The 13,742-nt window shown below is 36.8% G+C and overlaps 1 protein-coding gene across 2 annotated transcripts in view; it reads right to left on the bottom strand.

Annotated features, from left to right (window-relative positions):
* The window catches only part of LOC149066849 (twitchin-like), a 303,184-nt gene that overhangs the window by 224,038 nt on the left and 65,404 nt on the right, over positions 1–13,742 (bottom strand). For both annotated transcript variants that reach the window (XM_089253214.1, XM_089253215.1), the window contains 5 exons: positions 9,851–9,992; positions 9,594–9,726; positions 5,485–5,669; positions 5,053–5,068; positions 2,727–2,937 (listed from right to left, as the gene is read on the bottom strand). In XM_089253214.1, the coding sequence (XP_089109340.1) occupies positions 2,727–2,937; positions 5,053–5,068; positions 5,485–5,669; positions 9,594–9,726; positions 9,851–9,992 (687 nt within the window). The remainder of the gene's footprint in view (positions 1–2,726; positions 2,938–5,052; positions 5,069–5,484; positions 5,670–9,593; positions 9,727–9,850; positions 9,993–13,742) is intronic.

Genomic DNA, 13,742 nt, shown 5'->3' with positions numbered 1-13,742 from the left:
CGTGCACCAAATGTATAACTTGGCATTATTAAGATGATAGCAATACTATAAGTCTTAGAGTAATAGAGAAAGCAAAAGCTGTGCAAACTAGTTTTTTTCCTTGTTCTTTCCCTGAAAAAATTTCACTTAACAGTGAAGGGAAAAAAAATTACCATATTTTGGCATAAAAAATGTTGATATTGGGAAAACAGTTTTTTAAATAGATTTTGTTTGGCTAATACTTTACAAATCTGGTGATAAATTTGCGAATATAGTTGGGCCAAGGTAACACGTAATAACAAGGTTAAAATCACTCTACACGAAGAGGAAAAAGTGCCAATCACGAAAGAAAATAACAACCTGGCTTCTAATGGGATTGAATATTTTAGTTCATTTTCAATTAGCAGCAACTTGATGCATGGAGAAATTTTTTTTTCTGTTGAGTGTTTGACATGTAACTGACCATTACAAAACTGATACATCACAAAATTTAGAACCTTATAACTCCCTTAATATTCATCCGATCCAAAAATGGAAAACTTTTCTTTATTAGTTTTTCACAAAAAATCACTTGTGTAAAATTATTGGAGAGTCAATAGTATACACATATTTTGTTGAATATAATCACAGATTAATATAAGTTACAAAAACATTTGAATTTCTTAGTGCAGATTATACATGACTGATTATTTGTTTTTTTAGAGGCTGATATAACTAAATACAGGGCAGTCCGGATGTCCTGACCCCTTTTTAAAAAAATATTTAGAAAAAGCTATTAAAGATAGGGACAAATGGCTTTAAGCATTTGAAAGAGAAAGTTTCAAAATTTGTTTTCCTACTTACTACAATTTTTATACATGCACACACTTTTAGTGACGTGGAGGATGTCAATCTCCTGCATAGTATTTCTTACCATGTTATTTATGTGGTGTGTGTGTGTGTGTGTGTGTGGGGGGGGGGGGGGGAGTAACACAATTTCCACATGGGTGTTACCAAGAATGGAAGTAAAAAAAAAAACAACTTTGTTTTAAATTTACTGATTTTATTTCTGTCGGACTGTTGGCACTAAACTTTTTATTTTAATTTTAGTGGATTATTTTATTTTTCCATACCTGTGCCTGCATAAAATTCTTGGGTGGTCTAAAAGTTCTAACCAGTTTTTAAAAAAAATATTTAAAAAAGCTGTTAAAATAGAGACAAACAGCTTAAAACATTTGAAAGAGAAGGTTGCAAAGTGTTTTTTTTATTTACATTTATTTTACTTCTAACCTTATTTCCATTCTTTGTAACACTCATGTTAAAAATCATTTGATCATTTTTGTCGCACCACGGTCATTTTCTGCACACGAGGGCTAATTAGACCGGGACCTACAATTTATTGCCGATTCCGAACGGCAGGTTTGTTTCTTATACTCATCGAGAGGTTGGTACGCTAACCCCTCGATGGGGGCCCCCCCCTGCGGTAGCAATTTTTTGCTGCGGTCAAGTCGCCGTTTTTTTTGTTGTACCCCTGTGTCAGGAAAGTTTTCTGACAAGGACGAACCGGGTATCGAACTCGTGACACCTCTAAACATCCTTTGGTACTTTAGGCGAGCATCTTATCGACCGGGCTACCGCGCCCCATGTTAAAAATAACATGACAAAAAATGCTATATAGGATTGGCGTCGTCCATGTCACTGAAGGTTGCGCATGTAGAAATGTTGTAGTAAGTAAAAAAAAAAATGTTGAAATCCTCTCTTTCAAATGCTTTAAACTGTATTTCTCGACATTCAATAGCTTTTTTTTAAATATTTTTTTCAAAGGTCAGGACTTCTGGCCCACCTTTGTATTTTAAACATAAATCTGTAAAAATAATTTTTTTTTTTCAGAATTTATAGGTGCAAAATGTGAATACAAAAATCAAAATATTGTATAAAATAAAAAGACAAATAACCCCTTCCATTCCTTAAGATTTTGCTGTTGGTGGATGAAATTTTCATATGTGGAGTATACAATTTGCCAACCAGTACAGTTCTCTTGACCCTGGCTGATTGTTTCCTCATTTTTAATTTTTGTAAGAAATAAAATTAATAAATTGAAATTGAAAAGTTGAAATATTTTTTCTTGAAGTAGCAAAATTCTCATCTACTTATTATCCCTTTAAGACTGGGAAATTTTTGAAAACATGAATGTTTGTTTATTATTTCACCCGCACGATCGATCGAGCTCGGTCTTAAAGGGATATATACAGAAAAATAGGGTAGCATAAAAATAAACTAATGTAAATACTAGGAAATAAATAATGAGGTTAGTCCAATGGCACCCATTTGCATAGATATCTTAAAACAGACAAAAAGCTGCGCAGTTTTCTCTTCCAATTTGACATTTGAATTTCTCAGGACTGCACATATGCATGAATTAAATTGTCAGATTTACTTTCGTGTATAGCATTGTTCTATAATTCAACAATAATTCAATGGCACTTTTATATCAAATTACAAGGCACTTTTGCATCTTATAGTGAAGCCAACATAAACAATGTAAGCTATTTGGAAGCCAGAATGCATTTTATTTTTATTTGGCATGCATCCAGTTTCTTAAGAAAGTCTATAAAAAAATACTTTGATTTCAAAGGCATTTTTCATACATCCACTTCCATACAATTAATAATCCCATAAAAGTACAAATAACTGCATGTATTAATGTATCTGTGATATACTTCAAAAATAAGTTAAAAAAGGTTACGTGAGTGGCAAAAGATACCCACCACAATTTCTAATGATAATAGATATGTGTCTTTTGCAGTTTCTTTCTTTTTCAATTTGTGCCTTGGTCCTTCTTTGACTTCTTTAGTTCCGAGGAACCATATAACTTTAGGGAATGGGTTTGCCTCTAAGACTACTTCTAGACAAAGCGAGTCACCCTCCTGCTTTATTGCTGGCTTTTTCGGAAACCGTGGAGCTTTACCACCAGGTATCCTGAAAATATAGGCGATGAGAAACAAAACCAATTTATGACATAAGAACAAAAGAGACATTAGAATGTGTCGAAAGCAAAGTTAGTTGAATATATGTTCCTTTTTATAGAGAATTAATTGAGTAAATTATAATGGTTTTTACTTCTATAAAGACCAAAAAACTGAATAGATATAGATTTGTGTTTCTGGGGGGAAAAACCAGACACCAGAAAAGTAGCATAGAAAAAATTTAAAAAAAACACAGTCAAACTTTGGCATCTTGAAGCATGTCCAAATATCAATATAATTTGAGTTATCCATAATTCAAGTTATAGGAGTTTGTTTTACACACAATATATTACAGATGATCCTGCCAGAATGAAAATTAGTTTGATACAACAAAAATGTTGATGAGATATCTCGCCTCCTTAAAAGCTTCTCATTTTAGAATTGACAAGCCCAGATATTTTGCAAAGTTGATCTTTCTCAAAACTTTTCCCTATACTCCTCCCTTTGCACCTGCTGAAAACCTGAAAAAAGCCTACTCCAATGAAAAAGATTAGTCATTTTGAATAGGGTTGTGATTTCTGCTGTGCAGCTTAAAGCAATTTAGTTTTATTCAATATCATAAATTTTAAAACTTTTACCCTGGTTAAAGTTTTACAATTTATATGATACTAAATAAAGTAGAAAAGAATACTATTCTTATTTTTATCAGTGCCCTTAATGTGTAAGCATTATCCAACACTGACCTTAATAAAATATGATAAAAACTACGATTTTCAAAGTCACATGATGTAAATGTTTGTCTATTTTTTCTTCAATTAAATTAAATTAAGAAGTGGCACCAGAGCCAGGAGTGCTCAAGCTCTCATGGTAATTTGTGGCATGGGTCTGAGAACCCCCAGAATTAACTTAGAAATGAAAAACTACATATGTGAAATTAAAGATGAGCACCCACAGGTTCAAAACACTTCTGACGCCACTGAAATTCAGATATTTTTCCATTCAATGCTTTTGGATAACACTGAATTTTTCACAATGCAAATATGATGTTTGTTCAAAAGTATCCGACCACATTTTTTTTTGCGTGTGAACCAATGAAGCTATGGTGGCTAAGTTTGGTGCATGTATGTAGGTAATACATTCACCAAACGTATGCATGCTTGAATTTTATTTACCTGCAGAAGCTTCCAGTCACAGCAGACTGCTGATAAGTGAAAAAGTGTAAGTGAGCGAAATTGCATTTTTGTTTTTGACAAAATGGCCGGAAAAACTTGAACAATGCTCTGCATTAATCGTGATGGAGCTGCCAATTGCAAATTTGCAAAGCAGAACCTCTTGGTAGCACTCATTGGTAATGGTTATGTCATGCGGCGCATACTCATGACTAGCCACACCATTGGAGTCAAAGAAGGCGGTCAGCATGATCTAGACATTGTATCTCCTGAAGACAAAATTATCAGTCAAAATGGAATAAACAGATCCAATGCTAATTTTTGCTCATCTGCAAGTACTCTGATGATTTGATGATCCTGCATCACCATGGTCCTCACTTGGTCAATACCAATCTCATTTCTGGATATTGAGTATCTACCAGAAAATGCTTCACTCTTCATCAATGTGCGACCATCTTTAAAGCAGTTGTACCATTTGTACCACTCCTTCATCTGCCTGATGTCCATTTCTTCATCACCGAAAGCGTGTTGAGTATCGCGGATAGTTTCCTCTTGGGAATCGCCAAGCTTTATGCAAAATTTAATGCAGTAGCTTTTTTCAAGTTTTTCCTGCTATTTTGTTAACAACAAAAATGAAACAGCACTCACACCTCCTCACTGATTGACGGTCTGCTGGTGACTGGCAGCTTTTGCAGGCAGAAAAAAATTCAAGAGCATACACACTAGGATTGTTTACATACATGCACCAAACCACGCTTCCCTAGCTTCATTGGTAGCACGAAAAATTATGGGCGGATACTTTTTAGCAAATGTTGTATAATGGTGAACACTTGGTCTTAATTACTTATATTGCTGGTTCACAAATAAAAATAAAGTGTTTGTTTTCCGAGGAATAAATCTGCTTTTCTACGCCTTTTATAAATCAAGATGAGACAAATTGGAAAATTATGTGCACTTACTTTTTCGAAGCATCACCTATAGAAGGAAAAATAAAGAAAAAGTTGTGTAAATGTGCAGTTACAACAGAAAGTGAACAGTAAGCACATTTGAAAATAATACAGAAAAAAACACAACCAAAATTATAAAAATAATCGGTAGATGTAAATAAAATTATTTATATTGGTTTGTCGAAACAGAACAGTTTCATTCATATTTCAGGAATTATGATTACAGAGGAACCTCCATGAAATGAAACATCAAGAGACGAAAACATTATTCTATTTTTTACACAGGTTTCTATTATATAAAGGTGCACTTTAAAGCACCAACCATGTGAATGGAACTATCTTTTGATTCCATTCAAGACAGGTTTCTGTCTCATGCAGTGTCTATCTCAGACAGGCCTTACTGTATTAAACTAAAGAATGAAGGTAATTAACAAACTCAATTACCTTCAAAATTCAGGTTTATCGTGGCAGAACCTTCACCAACACTGTTCTTTGCAATGACTTTGTATTCACCCCCATCTTCAGAACCAACTTGTAAAATTTCTAAAGTAGCATTATATCCTTCTTTTGTAGAGTTGAGGGCATATTTATAACGACCACCATGGTTAACTGGTTTACCATTGTGATACCTGAATCATCAATGAAATAATGAAAATACGAAAAGAACAATAACACATTTAAATTGAAGACGATAAAAATATGCAATCAAACTTGGAAGTTACAAAGACTATCCACTGCACAATACCGTTTGACATATATACTTCAGTATATGCATTAAGGTAGGAATCACTACTGTAGCGTATTGGTCTAGCAGGCTCTTTCTGATTGCAAGGGAATAGTGGTTCTATTCACTGCAGAAGGTCTATAGAATTTTACTTTTATAAAATTAATCGCCCTTTGTGTATCCAGTTGTAGTAAATAATAATAAAAAAGAAAAGCACTATCTCTATAAAGTAGTGGTTCCCAACCTTTTTTAGGCCATGCCTTACCAAAACATCTCTTAAATCCTGATGTAACCCCCTCCCCCACCTGGTGAAATTTCATAGTTCCATAAAAAGTTTCTTTTATTTTTTACAAATATAAAAACTATTATTTTTTGCCTCCTTAAATTTTAAAACCCAGGAGTTCTTTGCACCCCCCCCCCTCCCTTTCATTTATGTCTACTTTTACTTAGTCAAAAGCAGTGGTTCTTTTAATCTGTGGTGCTCTGAGAGACTTTGGGGGGGGGGGCGGGTCAGTGAGCTTGGATGAGAAAACAACGCATTGTTTTTACATTGCTATACAAAGAATATAATTTTTTAAAGGAGTTCGTATGGCCGTTCATTTTTCTTCCTTTTATTGGCACAAATTTTCCATGGAACACAAAACATTAAGAACCCTCAGTCAAAGCCCTTCCAGTGACAGAGAAAAATAAAAAGAAGACATCATGAATACATAAATTATAAATCTGAACTGATATAAAAAAATGAAGGTAGTTCAGAATGTTCTAAGCCTTCATAGATAAAGTCAAATTGCCCCATGTTGGGAATCACCGCTTTAAAGTCATTCTTAAGCTGTGTTTTGGAGCACTACACAGGTTTTGGAAACACGGGTGGGGGGGGGGGACATGGAGCTTCAATGAAGTAGCCCATTCAACACAGTCTCTAGCAGAAAGCATACGTGCGAAGCTTTCGCTTCACTGAAGTCGTCCATTTCACCTTTAGTCATTGGATATAGCAGGGTGACGTATGTCAAACCTTTACCTTTTTTTTTTGCAGTATATCCAATGACTACGTATAGTAGAAAAATGTGCTATGGGCCTACTTGTATGATTTGAAAAATGTGCCACGGGCCTACTTGAGTGATCTGAAAATGTGCCATGGGTCACTTAAGCTATCTGTAAATGTGCCTTTTAGTTCATTTTCACAAAATTAAATTAGGTTTGAGGTGGCGGACCACACCAGGTAACCCGAGGGCTACATTTGGCCTGTGGGCCATAAATTTAGCATTTGTGGCTTAGAGGGTGGATTCATATTCTTATCACAATATGAATTTCTTAGAGAAATTTTATGTTCTTAGCTTTTAAATAGCATTGAAGTTAACAAAAATTGATTATAGTAACATATAAAGGTATTTTCTTTTGCAATTTTGATTTTAAAAAATATTTTTTTTTTGCATTTGAAATTTTTTTTACATTTTTTTTGCATAAAAAAATGATTTTTTGATCATTGGAGGTGGGGGGGGCGGGAGCCCTCCTATGTTTCCCCCCTTCCCATGTACAGTCTCTGATCCCACCAATATGTGATAGGAGGTGGGGGCAGAGATGACAAAATTTTGCTGACAGGGAGGGCGGGGTCGGAGTTTTGCTGACTTTTGCTGACAAGGGGAGGAGGGGGATCAGAAATGCCTGAAAAATTGCTGACGTAATACTTGAACGGCCCCTAAGTATGTGGGTCATTCTCACGAAATTGGCCCAAATTATGTGCCCAGCAGTTTAAACTAAATATATTTTTTCTTTTCATCAATTTCTATTTATATTGCAGCTTCTCGCACAAGTCGCAACTCTATTTATAATTTTTTCATCCATATATTTTTTGAATTAGCTCAAACAAATTTCCATTTATGAAGGGAATGTCCTTCTTCTGGTTGTCCCCAGCAAATTTTTGAAATTTTAAAATGATACAACTTTGTCCTAAAACAAAAATATGTTATTTTTTCAATAATATTTATTTTTGTGATCGATATTTTATATATTCATTACTGCTTGGCCGAGGCCTATACAAGAGAATAGGCCGAGGCCTATACAGCCGCTGTGGTGGTCGAGTGGTTATAGTGCCGGACTCGTGATGCGGGGATCCGGGTTCGAACCCCACAGTGGTGGTCGGCTGAAGTTGGTTTTCTGTGGTTCCCAACTTCAAGGCGCAAATGCGAGCCGATCTCCCAGTTAAAAAGTTTCGCCACAGAGAGCAACAGTCCTACAACGGTAAATCATTCAACCATAACACTTCACTCATAGTTAGAAAAACTGGGGGCAGATGACAGCACTACACATAACAAGCATTACACCGAAACAAACTTTACGTCAGGTTGCACTACACGTACACGCACATTCCCGCATGTACCGATTCGTTGGGGGTTCGTTGGGGGGTTCCGCGGGGGGGGGGGGGGTGCATGTGTGGTGTAGCAGTAGTAGGTAGGGACTCCAAAAAATGGCTCGGGGATCCATGATGTTCTTAAGTCAGCCACTTCGTTGGGCAATTTGCCTGTTGTGGCGTTGTATTTGTTGTAGAATGCAGTGGTGAAATTCGACAGAGGAGACAGTTGATGTTACAAAAGTAAATGGAAACTGATGCGCACACAATCAATAATATTTGATGGGAGGTTGTTCCAATCGGTTATTGTTCGAGGAAAGAAACTAAATTTGGAGCAATCGGTGGATGTAAACATGGGTTTCAATTTTTGGGAATGGTTAATTCTATTGAAAAAGTGTGAAGCTGGTATTAGAAAATTGGAAGTGTCGATATGAAAAAAAACTATGAAGGATTTAAAAAGGAAGGTTAATCGAGAGATATGTCTAAAAAACATTTTTTATCAATAGTGAAAATTTCCCCCAGCTTTTTTTCCATTTGTGACATTTGGAAAACATTGGTTAAAGCCCTACAAAACAAATTGCCATCTATCAAATTTTGTATTGAAAAGGTTGAGAAGAATGTAGCCATCACTTGTACTTCCTTTCAAATCAATTAGAATTATAAATTAATCCACAAATTAGATCTATTCAGGAAAAAAAGAGGCGAGTGTTACTAAATTTCCTTCTCCTGGCAACTTTTTTTTTGTGAGAAATATATAATTGAAGAATATTTTCACTATACCACGTCTTCTTCATGACTTCTATTAGTTCTAAAAAGCACATGTTTTCAACATCAGTGTTTTTGATCAATGGTGCAAAACATGTAAAAATGTCTTTCTCCTGGCATTAGGCAACCAGAAGAAGGGTTTGATCACAAGTTAGGGGAAATAAAAATCCAGATTTCTTGGTTGAAAAATCAAGCTACAGTAATGTTTCGTCGGAAGACTTTGCTGAGAGAGTGCGTCTCGTGCTCTAGCAAAACAGAGACGAATTAGAAATCTGTTGCTCCCACGAAATGGGCAAAAAAAAAGACGAGAAACACAAATAAAAAATAATAATTTTAAATGCAACTGACATGAAAAAAGAAACTGTTCAGAGTATCTGGTGCCTGTCCAGGTTGAAAATGAGCAACCATATGAAAATAGATGAAATATGTAGTAAGTGTTAAACATAAGTATCAAATTAGTGCTTAAATAGGCAAAATTCCATGTCAGATTTGCTCTTAATACTGTAAAACTTGACCAATTTTTTTCCCACCATGAATTTTGAATGAAGTTCACTGCTGAATTCACACTTCTTTATCTGCTGATGAATGAAATTCATCAATAAAGAAGTGTCCTTAAGAATTTTTTTTTTTTTTGGTTTTTTGGTTGACACATAAAAAAACCACTAATTTAGCCCATTTGCATGAGTTGATAGTTTGGCTGAAAGAAAAAACACTTGCCATTGTAACGTTGGTTTGGGGTCTGCAGTCAGATTGCACTCAAATATGATGCTTTTAAAGTCTGGGCTTTGTTTGATTAATGGTTTCCCAGTGAAAACTGGTTTCCCTTCCTCTTCTTCCTCATCTTCTTCAGCTACAAAAAACAAATGAGAAATTAAATCGATCGAAATCATCAATATAAACTTACATATAATTCAAGTGCAGAAATTAAATGCATGCTTGCTGAGAGTGAAATTTAAAATGGGTTTATAACGTACTATCGAAGTTGAGATTAATTGTAGCACTACTTTCCCCTCCTGGGTTCTTTGCAGTTACTTTATATTTGCCGCCATCATCTTCCTCTACATCGTCTATTATTAGAGCACAATGATAAGCAATGCCTTTTCTCTCGGTTTTTATCTATAGGAGGGAAAAAGGTAAAGAACTTTATAATGCTTGAATCCATAATAAGCAATTGAAACAATGTACACACACACACACTTCAAAAGTAAACTTTCACTTCAATCGTTTAGATAGAGCAATATTATTCAACTGTTGTAGAAATGCGGATTGATGAAAATAAATGAAAAACTTTGCAGAAAGACAGAAATGGCAAAAATAATTTGGGAACTAGCAAAAAAAAGTTGAAGAAATGATTCAAAGATCTTCTGGCAGCTAAGACAGAAATAAAAATCAGGGCCATCATTTGGCTTTATAAAATACACTAGAAATGATATATATGTACACAAATATATGTATACTAGGGGGCTCTGCCCCCCGCCCTCTCTTCACAACATATCTTGTTTATTTCGTCCCGATTCATCATCGTGCTATGGAAAGGGACATGTGAAAGCACCAGCTTACTGAAGAAGCGAATTTTACAATAATAAAGCAACAAAAAAGAAATGAGATTCATCAAGTAACCCCAGAAAACTTCCCCATGGGGTCCCCAGACTCCACTTCGCTGAATTTTAGTGGGGTCCCTGACTGGATTTATCTTGGGCTACCGATGTGTTGCAAATTTTACAATGTTAAGCAACAAAAATCAATGAGATTCATCCAGGGACACCCGAAATGAAACCTGTCAACATTTCCATGGGACCTCGACCTGGAGGCTTGTCGGACATCCCCCCTGCGAGGGACCACGAAAATTTTTAATTTTTATCAATTTTACAACGAATAAAATCCAGGGCCCTACATCCAGTAGCGGGGACCCAATACGCAGATTTTTAGTGGGGGATCCAGACTGGATTTATCTCGGGCTTCTTCTGTTGCAAATTCTACAATGTTAAAAAGAATGAGAAATGCACCAGAAAAGAATGAGATTCATCCAGGGCCACCAAAATGAAACCTGTAAACATGGCCCCCCCCGACTTGGAAGCTTGTCGATCATCCCCCGCTGCGAGTGCCATGAAAAATTTCCATTTGTATTAATTTTACCAACAAATAAAATCCAGACTCCCCCAAAAAATTACCCGGGACACCAATTCGCATACTTTTAGTGGAGGCCCCAGATTGGCTTTATTTCGGGCTACCGGTGATGCAAATTTTACAATGTTAAAATAATAAAAATCAATGAGATACATCCAGGGGCCCCCGCATTGGAACCTGTCAACATTTCCATGGGGCCCCGACCTGGAGGCTTGTCGGACACCTCCTCCCTGTGAGGAACCATGAAAAATTTACATTTTTATCAATTAATGTTATTCCATCAATAAATGTTATTCCAGAACGAATCATCCGTATAGTTAGCCGACGTATCACTGTATTTCTGAAGTTAAAATTGAAATTTCTGATAGCGTAAAAAATTATAACTATTCATGCTATTTCTAATTTAAAAAAACTGTTTGGTGGCAAATGACGATTATTTTGCATTGAGGATGCATGAATTTTGAGCAGAAATCTTTTATTTGTGATTGGGCACTTCACAAGCTGTGAAATTCTTTGGGCCACTTTTTTTATGCTTTTGTTGTACACTTTTGAGGAAGAACTGTGTCAGATAAACTGAGCTGTAATATTCAAAATTTGTTTTATCTGCAGTATCCACATCAGCAGTTTTAAGCTAATTTTTGTGCACTAATGGCATTACTATCAGAGGCGAATTTATGGTTTTGCCCCCTGTGTGATACACGAGTTCTGCCATCCTTCTCCTATTAAGTCTAATTTTCTTTGCCACTCATTCTTCAAATTTGCCACCCTAGGCTATTTAACCTGCTTCCCTGCAATGGAAATACATCTCTCTCTCTTCCCCCAAGTCACTATTTTATTCACGTCCGTGATTGAACACTTTCTTGGTCATTTTTGGTCGTTCACTCGATAGTTTCTCTATTTCTAGGTCACATTCATGCTTACATTCTCTCTACATCACTTTTTGGTTTCCCACATGTTCACACACTCTCTCAAGGTCGCTCTTTTGGTTGCTCACTGATCCGGTCATACTCCAAGTAACTCTTTTGATTATTCATATGCATGCACACTGTTTTGGTTGCTCATATGCTATAGGTCACTCTTTTTGTCACTTGCAGGCTTGCACACTTTCTTTGTAACTCTTTTGGTCGTTGACTGGCTTGGTTCCTCGCTCTCTAGGTGCGATGTCCTCTGCTTACACAACTTTTTGGCCACTCTTATGCTTATAAGTCACACTTTTGGTCTATCAGTGATCTAGTCCCAGATTTTCCAAGTCACTATTTTAGTCATGCACTTGACCACACAATGTTTAAGGCCACTCAGAATGCTTTCAAACTGTTTTGATCATTCACATGCTGGTACATGCTCTAGGCAGGGGCGTAGCCAGAAATTTCGTTCGTGGGGGGGGGGGACCACTTTCATTTCGGAGGGAGACCAAAGTGACAGAACAATGGATTTTGCCATCTTTTTCCCTTTTTCGATCATTTTCTCACATTTCGGGGGGGAGGGGACCAGACCCCCAAGTCTCCCCTCCTTCACTACGCCCTTGGCTCTAGGCGTCTAGGCCACTCTTTCGGTCGTTCATTGACTTGGTCTCTCGCTCTCCTAGTCAATATTTAGGTCTCTGACATGCTTTCATACTGTTTTAGATAAAGCTAGCAGATAGGAAATGCGACTTATTTTGGTTTTAAAAAAAGTGACAATTTCATGAAGAAAAATGTTTCGTACTGTGCTGTAATCCTTGTTCTCACTGACATGCATTTAGGTCCATCTTAAGAGCACCATGGGCCTCGGGCTAAGTGACTTTCCTGAGACTCTACCAGGCAAATTTGCATGAAATTGCCGTCAGAAATGGCCCTGCAGGAATGTGTGCAGATGCGGAGCCCGGTGCAAAAATAATCACGGGGCCCTGCGAGCACCACAGAAATTTTTTGCCTGTCAAGCTTAACCCCTCCAAAGAAAAAAAAAATCTTATTCAGTATTGAAAAATTGATGTAAAAGTGTTGATACATAAGTTGTAAAGAGCAGTAAAGTAAAAAAAAAAATTAACATATAAAAAAACAGGGTGTTTTCGTTAATGGACCGACAAACTCAGAGGGTTGTTAGTAGACATCGAGAGGAACAAAAATTGCAATGGAACGTGGTGTCGCAAACCCCGTTGAGAGGGTGAAAATCGCGAAAAACGCATGCAGGACTCCAGAGTGGACGAAAGGTGGATGTCAGTTGATCGCTGAATGCGTTCGTGGATTCGCTCACCATATCTGACGCAAGCAGCGTCGCGAAACGCATTCGCTGGGGTAGGATCACGCTCTGCGTACGACGTAAATTAGCGCTACTGCGGTAGTAAGCACGTGTAGCAGTTAGTTGTCTGTTTCAATGAGTATCGTGATGGCTGCTGATTACACGAACGAGGAATACGCTGATATTCATCTGATTTGCGGTCAAGCAGATGGAAATGAGCGCTTAGCACGGCGGATGTATCAACAAGCAATATCCGATGAGATATTGTCCTCACCATGCTACCTCCGCCACGATCGATCGACTACTACGGGAGGCGTCAGGGAATCGGTTTTATGTCATTGTAGAGTAGAAAAAATTATAATAATAATTACAAAAAGATTTATTTGATTAATTATGAAGTGGCGGCCGCTGACGTCATTGCATAGTTCCCCAAACTTTTTGTTTCATCGGATCACCCCCTCATCAGAATTTTTTCCTCTCTCATCGCCCCCCAACTCAAGTGAACCCGTAGGGTCCTGTGCT

The sequence above is a fragment of the Pholcus phalangioides genome, unplaced genomic scaffold, assembly GCF_987345545.1.
Source record: "Pholcus phalangioides strain wild (caught in Gottingen) unplaced genomic scaffold, Ppha-v1.0 ptg000032l_1, whole genome shotgun sequence".
Classification (NCBI taxonomy): Eukaryota; Metazoa; Arthropoda; class Arachnida; order Araneae; family Pholcidae; genus Pholcus; species Pholcus phalangioides.
The sequence above is the reverse complement of the archived record's forward strand: the minus strand, read 5'-3'. Positions and strand labels throughout refer to the sequence as shown.